The sequence below is a fragment of the Emys orbicularis genome, chromosome 3 (assembly GCF_028017835.1).
Source record: "Emys orbicularis isolate rEmyOrb1 chromosome 3, rEmyOrb1.hap1, whole genome shotgun sequence".
NCBI classification, from domain to species: domain Eukaryota; kingdom Metazoa; phylum Chordata; order Testudines; family Emydidae; genus Emys; species Emys orbicularis.
The window spans coordinates 50,184,227-50,198,643 of NC_088685.1; the positions used below are offsets into that span (position 1 = coordinate 50,184,227).

Genomic DNA, 14,417 nt, shown 5'->3' on the forward strand with positions numbered 1-14,417 from the left:
TCAGCAGATCAGAAAACAAGAACAACTTATTTTTTTTCTATTTCTTTTGTAGTCTCAGTTTAAAAGGATGCAGCGCTTCAGATGCATACAGCAAAATAAATTCCCAAGCTTAGCAATTCCAAAATGGCATTCACCATATTCTGGTACCTTTATCATAATCACATAAAAAAATCCCAATTAAATCAATTGAGAAACTTGCATGAGTAAGGCCAATAGGATTTGGCCTCAACTATTTCTAATGGTGACATGGAAGCTTCCTAGTTCTACTACCATTCAAGGGAGATAATAAACAGAGTGTGACCTAGTGGTTTGACCACAGGACTGGAAGCCAAAAGATTCTGAGTTACGATCCCAGCTCTGATTCTAGCCTCTCCGTGGCTTTGGGCAAATCATTATTTATTAGTTAAGTTCTCTGCTTCAATATCTTCATCTGTAAAGCAAGTGCACTATTGTTAGTCTTTTAAATCATGTGGAGCTCCAAGTCAGATCATGAAACCAAGAGTCGAGTTATTGACAACATGAAAAAACTTTCAATTGTGTTATTTTGTAGTATTATTTTATTATTGTTGTTATACCAGTCTATGGAGAATGTAGCTAACTGCAATGCTGAGTTGAAACCTTCTAAAATCAAGGCATGTCAATGAAGCTGCCATGCTTCATAGGTGTTACTCGCTTACTTACATTTGCACTGATGCCTTCGCCGCCTTCCACTACTTTGGGAAATGCATCATAAAGTGATGACACATAAGTTATTACTGACTTCTCATCAGGAGCGGAGACATCAACATCTAAGAACAGAACAAGATTCTGTGGTGAAGAATGTTCACAAATACTCTACAGCCTGCAGATGGTCAGATTATATTTTAACATAAGAACATAAGAATGACCAGCTGGGTAAAGACCAATGGTCCATCTAGCCCATTATCCTGTCTTCCAACAGTGGCTCCAAGAAGCATTCATTAATGGTGCCTAGAAATTTTATCTCTGCATCCCATCCTGAAGAGGCACATACCAAGTTAATATGGGGATGGTTGAAATCTCCTATTATTATTACATTTTCTGTTTTTGTAGCATCTCTAATCTCCCTGATCATTTCACAATCACTGTCACTATCCTGGTCAGATGGATGGTATTATATTCCTACTGCTATATTATTATTATTCAAGCATGGAATTTCTAACCATAGAGATTCTGTGGTACTGTTTGATTCATTTAAGACTTTTACTATATTTGACTCTATGCTTTCTTTCACATGTAGTGCCACTCCCCCACTAACACAACCTACTCTCTCAGTCCTATATATTTTTGTACCCTGGTATTACATAGTGCACTGATTATCACCATTCCATTAAGTTTCTGTGATACCTATTATATCAATATCCTCATTTATTACCAGGCACTCAAGTTCACCCATTTTAGGCTTCTTGCATTCATATACAAGCACTTACAAAATGTATCAATATTTAGTTGTCTGCCTTCATGTGATGTAATGGAATGGGGCTCTTTCATTTGATTGTTTCTCTTCAGTTCCTTCCTGTACTTTATCAACTTCTATCCTCTCCTTTTTACTGGGATATAGGGAATCCCCTTTAATAAATCCTCCCCTAAGGGATGTCTCTTTCTGAACCATGTCTTCCTCTGCACCTGTTGGCTTTCCCCCAGCTCTTAGTTTAAAAACTCCTCTATGAGCTTTTTAATTTGACTTGCCAGCAATCTTGTTCTGTTTTGGGTTAGGTGGAGCCTATCCTTTCTGTGGCTGTTCCGTTCCCAAAAGGTTCCCCAGTTTCTAATCAATCTAAATCCCTCCTCTGAACACCATCATCTCAGCCACGCATCAAGTCCCTGCAGTTCTGCCTAACTGGCCCTAAGCGTGGAACTGGAAGCATTTCAGAGATGCCACCTTGTTTTGCAGTGAAGTCTTTAAGAATCAACTCACCTTCCGGATCCAGAAGTCTGGTGACACCTAGATTTTCTGCTACATAAAAAGCATGTTCTAAATTTGCAAGGTTGCTTTGAACAGCAACGGTATTCATGTCTATCAGGTCCGGCCTGTAAAACAAAAACAACAATTACAGTAAGTCTTTACATGTTTGAAAATATAATTGTTGTAACAGATCAGTGCAGTACTTTAAAAGATCTCTACAACGAGTAGTGTTATTCTAAAAAAACCTGTTTTAAGAGCATGTGGTAACTAATAATAAGTACAGCTGTGTACACCTATCCGTTTTTGCTTCACATTTTTTAAAAAAACTTTCTGTTTGTTCAGTTTTTATAACCTAATAAGAATTTTTTCAGTGCAGCAGACAACTACAACCTGATTATTCCCTTCTGCTGTTACCCTCTCACCTTCCAAAGCAAGCTTAAGACTCTGGCCCTCACTTTAAGTGTCTGTATACTCCTGCTTACATATCTACTCTGGTCATTATTGTGTTCCACCTTGCGCCCTTTGCTGCACTAAAGAAACTACCCTCACCTCTTTCTTGTCTTCATGCCTTCTTTCATGGGCCACCCAATCCCTCATTCCTGGAACAACATCCCTATTTTAATGTCTTTCAATTCTGTCTCTTGTTCAGAGCTTTCCTGTAAGCGTACATTTTTCATGAGGTCCACAAATGCTAACTCATGCCAACATCAGACCATTGCTATCCCCGTATTTTATGTTTTAAATGTCAAAATTAGCACTACTCCTTAGCTTTCCCACGTATGTATTTGTCTGGCTCCTAGACTGTCAATTCCTCAGCACAGGGACAGTCTTCATTAGTGCCTTGTACAGCACCGAGAACACTGCCAGCCTTAGCAAATGAGAAGAAGAGGTGATTTTCAAACGTGCGGAGCACCCACAGCTCCCACTGAAATCAACTGAAGTCATAGGTGCTCTGCACCAAAAAACCAGGCCCATGTTTAAAACAAAACAAAAACCAACAACCCAAATGGCGGGAGAGGGAGAGGAAGAGAGACAAAGAAATAAACCAGAAGCAGAAACCATGTCTTTGTCATAACTTCATCTCTGAGATTGAGTTGAATGGCTTCCTATAAAGCTGATAGTGCTGATGGCAGGAGGAGAATGTTAACATTAAAAAAGGAGTTGCCCACTCAAGTCTATCAAAATACGAAAACATTTATATTTTTTCATGCTCAGATCCCGTAAAACAGATTACGTGAGTGTCAGCTTTAGGGATCGGCTCCCTCCCTCAATTTTCTCATTTTTATAGTCGAGGGGGGGAAATGCAAATGCTACCTGGCAGAAATTGCCCATTTTCATACAACTCCACCAGGAAAAGTTTGAAGACATTTGCAACAGAAACACATTGAAGCAAAAAGTTCAAAATGTTTCACATTTTCAAAAACCAATAAATACATCATGTGTTTTTCCAGCACACCAATCGCCCCCATCCCAAAAGCTACATTAACTTTGCTACACCCCATGTGACCGGAAATATAGTTCTTGCAGGCAGTTAGAATTACACAGTTTTTCTTGTGCTTTCTTGAGGGCACATTCATAAAAAATTGATCATAATCCTAAACTACTGTTACCCTGATGGAGTTTGTTTTCCCTATTGATTTTAATGGGAGCAGAATCAGGCTCATGTCATTCTTTGAATTTCACTGCAATTAACAGAAAGGTATAAATAATTATTGGAAAAGGAACACACTAATCTATGTCATGGTCACACTAATACAGATTATAGCTTAATAATGATTTACTTCACAACAGACAGTACGAAAAAAAATATTTTCTGTATAAAACATATGTTGTTGGTTTTTTTCATTCTGCTTTCTTTCCAAGCATTTCACACTTGCTGGTAAAACCAGCACGAAATACAAAAGGACACCTATTCAACTGTCAACTTGCAGAACAAGATCGGGCAAGTTGGTGTGAAAGCCTTGTCTTTTCACAATAAAAATAAGCTCCAATACACTGACTAAAATCTATAAAGTACTCAAATGGAAGAGGTCTCTTATGGTGACATAGTTAAATTACTAAAAACAATGGTTGTAGTATTCATCAATCACTTCAGGTAAATGCTGCTACTGCATCCCAACACTTAAAACAAACATGGATGTGAAATACCACACATTTTATACTGTGATACAGCATGGCCAGAGGGCAGCAGGAGAGGGTTAGAAGGGAGCCTTATTCCCTGTACCTGGAAGAAAGTTTGCTATAGATTAATTAAAGCACCTAAAGCCAATTAAAGCACCTGAAGCCAATTAGAGCACCTGAAGCCAGTCACCTGATAAAAAACCCCTGCTTCAATCAGACAGGGAAGGAGTTGGAGCAGAGAACAGTGTGAAGGAGTAGAAACAGAGTGGATTGGTGTTGGAGCAGAGAGCAGTTTGGAGGGAAGCAGAGAAAAGTTTGGCTGCGGTGGGCTAAGAAGACCAAGACCCTAGGTAAAGGGACACCTGGCTTGTGCAGAGGGAGGAAAGGAAGCCCCCCCCCCACACACACACACACAAGCTGAAGGGCAGGAGAGGGAAGTAGCCCAGGGGAAGGAACCGCTAGTTCAAGTGGTTTACCACTATCCCTAGGGCCCCTGGGCTGGGACCCGGAGTAGAGGGCGGGCCTGGGTCCCTCCCTCTCCACTCCCCTCCTATAGGACACTAGTGGGGCAGTTAATATTCCAGTTCAGGGGCAAGAAATGGCGCCCTGAACCCCCCACCCCAAGAAGAGAAAGCGCGAGACCCATCATAGTAGTGCTGGCAATTCGCCACAATACATACATTCCTATCTCCAAAACCCTGCACAAAACATGGATACTCATATTCCCATTATAATAAAATAATAATAATAATATTTGGTTCTTATATAGCATCTTCTATCCCTAGATTTCAAAGGGCTTTACAAAGGAGGTCAGTATAATTATCCTCAATTTACAGATGGGGAAACTTACAGCACAAGGAGAGACGTGATGCACCAAACTAGTGGCAGGACTGGAAACAGAACTCTGGTCTCCTGAGTCCCACTCCACTGCCCTATCCACTAGACAACATGGCCTCATTTTATTAAAGTAAAAATTTGCGGTGAAAGCCATCCTATTTTTAATCAGCTGTATATCCCATACGTTTTGTGCCTACCTACAATAACTAGTTTATATTTACCTACAGGCTCCATTCAGCATATCGGCTCTGTCCTTGTCTCCCCTACAGAAACAGAAACGTAGCTTGGAGGCTGATTCACTGAAAATGAGTTCCTTTGGAACTTGGACAATGGCGAAAACAGGTTTTAAAACTGAAAATCAAGGGTGCATCTTTTATAGGGGAGTAGAAGTGCAAACGGAAGTATTTTGAAACTTCAGAGGAGACATGGTGCCTCCATCCCTAGCGAGTCACCATCTCTTCTTTCCAAACAGGACAAGTTGCAGTGAAGTTTAGGGCCAGAGAAAAGGGTGCCTACCCCCTCATCTCAGTTAGACTTTTTGTCTGATCCCAGCCCCTATGTGAACAAAAGAGCCACGAAATCAATAAACAACTGCCTTTTTCTTTAAAGAGGGTTCCTCTTGTGGTTTTTAAGCACTTCATTGGTCTCCAAACATAAGCTTATTATCCTTCAGTTCACCAAAAGCCCCTGTCCATCAACCTAGTATGGCAGTTCTTTCTGGGCATGCTCAGAAGATTCCTTTTGAGAGTATGTCTACACCTGGAGCAGGGTGTGTGATTCCCATCTCAAGAAGGCATATGGAGCTAGTGTGCTAAAAACGGACTGTATCCACGGCAACATGAGCTGCAGGATGGGCTAGCCACCCTGAGTACATGCCCATCAGAGATCCTAGAAACCCATGATGGGAGGAAGCGTGAGTATGTCTCCCCAGCTCCAGATGTAGACATACTCTGTGTCATCCCTTGTGATCTATCAGGGAATACTCTGTGGAGTAAAATACTACATGGCATGAGTAAGGGTTGCAAAATCTGTCCCTAAGTGAGGGCTGTGCTTTGTACAGCTTTAGAGTATATGTGTTATGTATGTTTCTGATACCTATGGAAACAATAATTTATTCTCAAATGAGTTCTTAATCATTACTAACTTTAACTGATTATACTGCAGTTATAATGCATATCCTACTGATTTAGATTAATTTAACTAGCTTATTCTGGGAGGAGCAGTGGGTTAAAGACAGCATCCAGGGAAACAAGCATTTTGGTTTCTAAAAGTAAAAAACAAATACAATAGACAGGATAAATAAAAATCCCCATAAGCTTTAAGGGCAAATGCTATTTTGCATTCAGTATAGAGGTTTATATAAATATAAAATGACATAATTTTGTGTAGAATTATTAAGCAGTTTTCTACATAGTATAGACCAAATGAAACTAAATGCACTTCAAAAAATGATAATGATCTCACCTTCAAACATAACACTGTGACTCATTTTATGGCTGATTTTTCAGCAAAGCTGGGTCCTTGCCATTGGAAAAGATGCATAAACAATACAAACCACGCAAAAAGTTGGAACATTCCATACAAAATAGATGTCTCTGTTAGAGACACACCCAAATCAAGGTGCTCATCTTCCAAATAGTGAGTCGTTAATTATTTTATTAATAAAATGCGCCTCTTCTACCACTAAAGATTTTAGAGTCGGTGTTAGAAATTAGATATAATTTGTGTTAAAAGTAACTGAGTGATACTGTAATATCACAGCAATTAGGAAACTGACAAAATTAATACCTGTTCAAGAAAACAATTTTAATATAGAGATCCATGAAGAGGAATAAAAGAATAATACTTTGATAACATTGCAAGGAAACTAAGGCTTTTATCCTAGAAGACTCACACATGTGTTAAGCGTTACAGTCTGTGAGTAGCCTTACTGAAATCAATGGAGCTACCCACAGCACATAGGTTTTTTTATAACTGGAATCTAATAAACCTTGGAAATAAATGTCAAGATCCAAACTAGAAGCTACAGTATTTGGGGAATTTTAAATGGGATCATGGTATTTCAATGTGGAAAAGATCTTTATCTATCTTTAGTCTCCCTAGTCAATTACACTGTACAAACGATATCCTCTTTTTCATTGTTTTAAGACAACAACTTTACTGTCAACAATTCTGTTTATCTTTAATAAAATAAGTTATGCCCTGATCCTGCAAATGCTTATACACGTGAGTAACTTCACACATGTCATTGGTGTCAATGAGTTCAACAGGACGACTCATGTATGAAATGATCTCATATACAGAAACTAAATTATTTAATTCTTGGGAAATTCAGATTGAATAAAATCATCAACACGGTGTCTGACTAAACTATAGCAGTAAAAAAGAAGAAAATAGAGGCATATTTCTTGTCTTATATTAAGTAGCTATATTACTGTATGAGTTTCACTAAGTAGCAACACAGGGGAAATGACAGGAGATGTAGAGTTAAATGAAGATCTAAGTATAGTCTAGCTAGGTTTTTAATTGCTCTAATGAGAAAACGCCTATAAATATTAAATGAATTCTTTCCTTAGTGTTCACAGATGATAACAAAGAACAGATGCCAGAAAGAGCCATACATTCCTCAGGGAAGGAAGAAAATTTACTAAAATAATTAAAGATCATGTCAGAACATGTGATCATAAAAAAATGACTAAGAATTGCAGGATTTCTAAATCAGGTAGGGTCTATCCTGCATTTCAGAAGGGAATGGCAAAAAGAATCCTAGCAAATAATTTGAAAATTATATTAAAGAACATTATAGTTGCACAGAAAATAACTGAAAAATTAGGGAATGCTAATGGTAAGGGTGTCCACGTAAACTTAGCTTCACCCCCCTTGTACATGTACATTTCAATATAAACCTTACTTATCTGATTATATAATATTATTAGTTGCCATAAAGCAACTCTCTTATTCATTGTGTTGGGTAGATAACGCAGAGTAAATGAGATGTTTAATAATATTTATCCTCACTACTCATTGATTGAACTCTTCCTTTATTCACTACGTAGTCCACCTCATTCACCATCTACCTTGTCCACTAAAGGGCGTTCAGAAATGCTGTTCATTGCACCAGTGTACATGCAGAGTAAGTCCATGGAAGTTTACCCTACATGCAGAATTCGCCTCCAATTCAGGTACAGATCCTGAGGACCCCTGTCTCATTCACTGCATATCATCCAACCTGCACATGGAATGATATAGGTATCCTATGAGAATAATAGAATATTATCACATAATTCAAATTAATGCCTATGCACCAGGAGCAAAACTGGTTTTGGAATTTTCAGTATTTTAGTGCTTCACAATGCAATTTTAATGGACTTTTAATTGGAGGCGTTTTGTTGTTGGTATTAAATTTCCCAGGGTGTTTTTTTTAAAGAAGTTCCTTAATGGGGAACTATTTGCTAGACAGCTCTAGAACACTCTTACAAGATCCATATATCATAAAGAACAGTTACTTACCCTACAGACACTGTCGTTCCTGCAGAAGTCAGTGTGGATCTCCCATAGGTGTGCATGCACCTTAGGCACATGAGAGTTGGTGGGGTTTTGAATAGCAGCATCTGAAAGGATTGAACATGTGCCCTGTGGTTCCATGAGGGTGGCCAAACCCACTCCCCTCACTTCCCTTTCAATTCAAATTGCTGAGGATTCCTAAAAAGCAGGGAAGGAGGGCAGCTCATGGGATACATACTGACTGTGACATCTCGAAGAACCACAGTTACTGTAGGGTTAGTAATTCTTCTCTCTTCTCCAAGTGGGATGGAGGAGCATCAGCTGTATCAAACAGAGACTGGGCAGGACTTCACTACCCGCCGAATCGGCGGGTAGTGATCAATCTATCAGGGGTCGATTTATCGTGTCTAGTGTAGACGCGATAAAATTGATTCCCGATCGTGCTCCCCGTCGATTCCGGAACTCCAGATCGCAAGAGGCGGAAGCGGAGTCGACGAGGGAGCGGCAGCGGTCGACTCGCTGCTGTCCTCACAGCCAGGTAAGTCGACTTAAGATACGCTGACTTCAGCTACGCTAATCGCGTAGCTGAAGTTGCATATCTTAGGTCGACCCCCCGCTAGTGTAGACCTGGGCAGAGATTGAAGTACCACTGTCCCAAACTTGGCAGCAGACCTAGATGCCATGTCGAGGGCATAATGACTAACAAAGGTCAGTAGGTTGCTCCAAATCACTGCTTTACACAACTCCGATATTGTCACATTCCAGAAGGATGCTGACGATGCTGCTTGTGCCCTGGTGGAATGCGTTTTGACGTTTGGAGGGAGGGGCTCACCAGCCAGTTGATAACCGGTGGAGATCCAGAATGTAGTCCATTTAGAGATTCTCTGTGACAAGATGGCTTGGCCTTTCAATGAGTTGAATATAGCCATAAAGAAGCAGGGAGACAATCTGAAAGGTTTAGTCTTGTCATTGTAATAGAACAAAGCTCTGGAAACATACAAAGTATGTAGCTTCTTCTCTCCTAGCAGCAAATGCAGGTTTGAGAAGAAGACTGGAAGGCTAATTGTTTAATTTAGGTGAAACTCTGAACCAATATTCAGGGATGAATTTAGGATGTGGTCTCAGAACCCCCTTATTACTATGAAAGGACACGTAAGGTGGTCCAATCATAAGGGCTTAGAGCTCACTGACCCTCCGTGTGCAGCGATCTCGAGGAAGGGAGATCTCTGTCCCTTCCTGACTCTGCAGGAAAGAGCTAAAGGAGAGAATCACTGTAAATGATATTGCTGCATGGGATTGTATTGGTGTTGGTGATGTTAATGTAAGTAAATCATGGGAAGTTGCCACTCCACAAACAGAGTCCGGGGACAGGGATGGAGTGCGCCCTATTAAATTAATAAACCTGCATAATATGTGACTTGGGAGATCATTATTTTAAAATCCTTATTGTAGGTTTAAAATCAGAAAGACTGTACAAAGTACTTTTAAACCCTATATTTTAACCAAACCAAGAGAGACTAGTCCTAGAAATTCTCCAAGTACTAGTCCAAGTAAAAATAAATACTCTAGTATTTTACAGCGGTAGCATACAATCCAATGGCTGGAAGCTGAAGTTAGACGAATGCAGCCTGGAAATAAGGTGTACATTTTTAACAGTGAGAATAATTAACCACTGGAACAATTTACCAAGGGTTGTGGTGAATTCTCCATCACTGACAACTTTTAAATCAAGATTGGATGTTTTTCTAAAAGACCTGCTCTAGGAATAATTTTGGGGAAATTCTGTGGCCCGTGTTATATAGGAGATCAAACTGGATGATCACAGTGATCCCTTCTGGCCTTGGAATCTATAAATAAGTTATGGTTAGTACTTAGGTATTACAATGATGAGCGCTAAGGAAAATACTATCGATAGACTTACAGACAATACTGACATGAACATTCAGTCTTACACATTACAATAATATTCTTAACTCTGAGCCACAAGATATAGGAGCACAGAAACTGTCATAACACATCAAACGAGTGAAGCATCTAGTCCAGTACTGTGTCTCTGAAATGGAGTAGTACCTGAGATCTTAGTAGAAGGTGCAGCAAACCTCATAATGGACAATTATGGAATGACCTGCCCATATAGGAAGCTTCTTCCTAACCTTAGGCAGTGAGTGGTTGGGTTATGCCATAAAGCATGAGGGTTCACAGCCCGTGGCCTTTGTTTTTGGTATATAATATAGCTGTGGATTTTATCTTTGTCCATTTAAAGTCTAATTCTTTTCTGAATCCTACTAAACCCTTGGCCTCAATGAGACCTTGAACCAGTATATTCCACAGGTTCATTGTAAAAGTTTTTCCTTTTATCAAGTTGTTGTCTTCCTTTGTATTGTAAAAAGAAGCCTTCCTACAAACATCCATGCCATTCATTATTTCATGTACCTCTATCATGTCCTCTCTTATTCATCTCCTCCTTAAACTAAACAGTCCTAATCTTTTCAGTCTCTCCTCATATGGAAGTCTTCTCATGCTTCTACACATTTCCTTTGTTCATCTTTGGATGTCCCGTTTCTTGGCATAGTTTCTGAGATGGAGTTATCAGATCACAGTATGGAAGGTGATGATGCACCATCCATTCACATAATGCCCATACAGTATTTTCAGAAATCTTTCCTGTCCTATTCTTTAGACATCCGCACACTTTGTTTACAGTTAAGACTATCAGTGGGCATAGAAGTGATACTTTCATTGTGCTAAACACAAGGGCACTTGGGTCTTTTTCCAAACTGGTTTCAATTAATTTAGAGCCCAGCAATATACATGACCTGTTCAGATTAAACTTTCCATTCTGCATTTCTTTACATTTACCAGCACAGCATTTCAAAAACCAATGTGAAGTCAAGAGTTCCACCTTTGTTAGCAACCCAAACATTTAAGAGTGAATAACCATAACAGTTAGACCCAAACACTGCAGTATTAGTTAAATATGGAAATTGCAACACTATCAACTTAACCATCAAGTTTCACTTGGGGTAACAGCACCCCAACCACTACCTGGCAGGGGAGTTCCAGTGTGGATTTTGAGCTGGCCACAGATGTAACAGAAACCAGAACTGAGTGGTCTTATCCTGACAGCTAAGGGACCTGAACTGCCTAGCTGGGTCCCTGCCCCCATCCTTGTGTGAGATAAATGTTAAGATGAATGGAGCCTCATACTGTGGAAGACATAAAGGTTGGCATCCTCATTATACAAAGCCTATGCCTAGGACCAATGCCTGAATAGGCATCTCTGAGGGAAAGGCCTATAATTTTCCCCATTAACCTGCAAATTACACTGGAAATTTGCCAAAAGTTGTAACAATAAACAGTGCATCCCCTACTCAGATTGTTTGAATATCAAGATGAAGGTGAAGAAACCCATGAAGTTGTTTGCTAATATTACCGTGTGGGAAAAATCCCTTTCCGATCCCCAAAAGGCTGGTTGGCCAAGCCCCTGGCATTTCAGGAGATTGAACAAACCTACTGAAAGAAGGCAGAGGGACAAAATAGGGACCGAACTGAGGTTGACCACGGGCTCCTTATACTCCCACCCCCAAAGGGAGCTACCCCCCACAAAACAGCCAATGGCACTGCACAGATGGGGCCAAAGGCCCATCCCCTATATGCAGCACCAGCATCTAGACCAGGGGTGGCCAAACCACAGCTCGTGAGCCACATGCGGCTCGTTTACAATTAAAGTGTGGCTTGCAGAGCCCCCCCAAGCCCTCCCCATTCTCCATCTACTAGAGTGGGAGGGGGAGCTCAGGGCTTCTGCCCTGTGGCGAGATAGTGGGGCTTGGGGCTTCTGCCGGAGACAACTGGTGTCTGCTGAGGGTGGGGGGGGCACAATTTAAAGGTTTGCCCCCCCATCAGCTTGAGTCATTCCCCCCTTACCCTCAGTGGCCCCTACCTGCAGCTCCCAAGTCTTTGACGCTGCCTCTCCCCATGGCCGCAGCTCCCAGCTTGCCGGCTCCAGCGGCACCATGTGATTGAGGAGGGCCAGCAAACCCTCACAAAAATCGTGGGGGAAGGCACATGACTCCACATGCCCCCCCCCGCCTCCCTTCTGGCTTCTGCCCAATGGGGAGGGACCTGCTGGGGCTTGGGGCTTCAGCAGGAGCAGGGCTGAAGCCCCGAGACCCCCCTCCCTGCAGGGCTGAAGCCCCAGCAGGCACCTCCCACGGGACTGAAGCCTCGAGCCCCGGCAGGTATGCCCCAGCTCTCGAACTTCTGAAGATTGTTGTATGCAGCTCAGAGGGTCAGTAAGTTTGGCCACCCAATATAGACTACCATTCCTCATTGCATACAGGAATAGCCAGAGCCCAACCAATCAGGGGAAGAAGAAGATGGGAGGAAAGGGAGGGAGTAGACACTTCACAGGAGAGATGCGCAAGCTGTAAGCCCCCAAAGCAGTGTCTCTTGCTGCCCAGCACCACTAATGCCTAACCCCAGCTAGGAAGGTGGGCGTTTAGGACAAGGAATGTTAAATACTGTCCAGCTGTAATTCCATTGGGTATTTAGTTATATATAATTACTCCCGTTAGCATTTGGCCAACCCACCGGGTTTAAGATTCCTACTCTTGTGAAAAAGTGGTATGGAATCCTTAATGAAAGCTCATCCAAAAGACAACACGCAGTCTCAGCAGTAAAGCTGGTTGGAATATTTTTGACTAATTGGATTTTCATCTGAATATGCTGTTTTGTCAAAGCTGAGACATTTCACAGAGATGTAGCAATTTCAGTGAAATTTTCAACAGGAAAGTTTCTGAGGTCTACGGCTCTCTGGTTGCTTCTAACCAGAGAGAGAGACAGAGAGACCCAAACCAACAAGCTGACCTTTTCAATCCAAAAATGGACATTTTGACATAATTCCATTTTTGCGAAAATGTTTGAAACATTTTGTTTTTGTTCAGTGCAGAACGAGAACAGATTCGGAAACCCTGAAAGTTGTTACAAAAGGGAACTGTCATCCTCCAGCAATACTGTGCTGCAGAGCATTATATAGAGGTATTACTTCAATGCTGATTCTGAGAAGCATGCCACCTTCTAAATTAACCAACTTGACTTCCTGCAAGTCTCCCATCAAGTACTAACCAGGCCTAACCATGTTTACCTTGTGAAATCAGATTGGATCACAGGCCCAACACAAGCTGATGCAGGCCAGCCGCCACTACTACGACTATGCTCTTTACTACTAGCCAGAAAACATGAGTGCAGGGAATGTGGCAGCCCTGTTAAAGCTGCAGCTACCGTACATTTCTAAATACAGAAATCTAAGTTTAAACAAAATAGCTTAAATGCTGAGCTGTACCATATTTAGTCAGGTAATACATTAAAAGTAAGAATGTTTGCCCACTTAAATATTTTTAAAATCTTTCTTAAAACTCTTTTTCTTTTCCCAAACTGCAAAATATTAATTGTCAGGCCTTTAATTCCATCTGAGCTATAAAGGGTAATTATTAACAACAACAACAAAAAAGTCTGAGAATACAAAATGAACTAAAAATTTGAGGTTTTCTTTTTGTTAAAGAGAAGGTAACAATAAATTATAAGTTAGAAAATGGCAAGCAGAAACTAGAAGATACAAATAATCTTTCTTTTTATTTTAAACTTAACCCCCAAGCATTTTGAGGCTTGACACTATTTAATAGTCAGTTTCATTTCAAATCATCCCCTCAAGCTGCTCAGCATGTTATTGCAAATTTTGGCATCACTCTTTGTACCTTCAAGGAATGTATTCATGTCAGTGCCTGATCACCTGCAACATGTTTTAACATTACTGTGGTGCCGTGTGCACTGTTGTCCTGTAGCTTAGCTTGTAACAACACTTGCCTGGCAAACCTCTGCTTTATAAAGTGGACAATGCTATAGAACAAGGCTTGAATTTAGCACAGAAGATTCAGCCTGTTAAATGCTTTATCACACTTTAAAAACATCAGCGGACAGGTTTTGAAAGAATACACAGAAATATTTCAAAACAAAGTCATATGACACATGTAAA

General features: G+C 40.7%; 1 protein-coding gene across 1 annotated transcript in view; it reads right to left on the reverse strand.

Moving 5' to 3' along the window:
* The window catches only part of DST (dystonin), a 434,612-nt gene that overhangs the window by 206,183 nt on the left and 214,012 nt on the right, over positions 1-14,417 (reverse strand). The window contains 2 exon segments of the mRNA XM_065400686.1: positions 682-788; positions 1,937-2,049. Coding sequence (XP_065256758.1) covers positions 682-788; positions 1,937-2,049 — 220 coding nt within the window.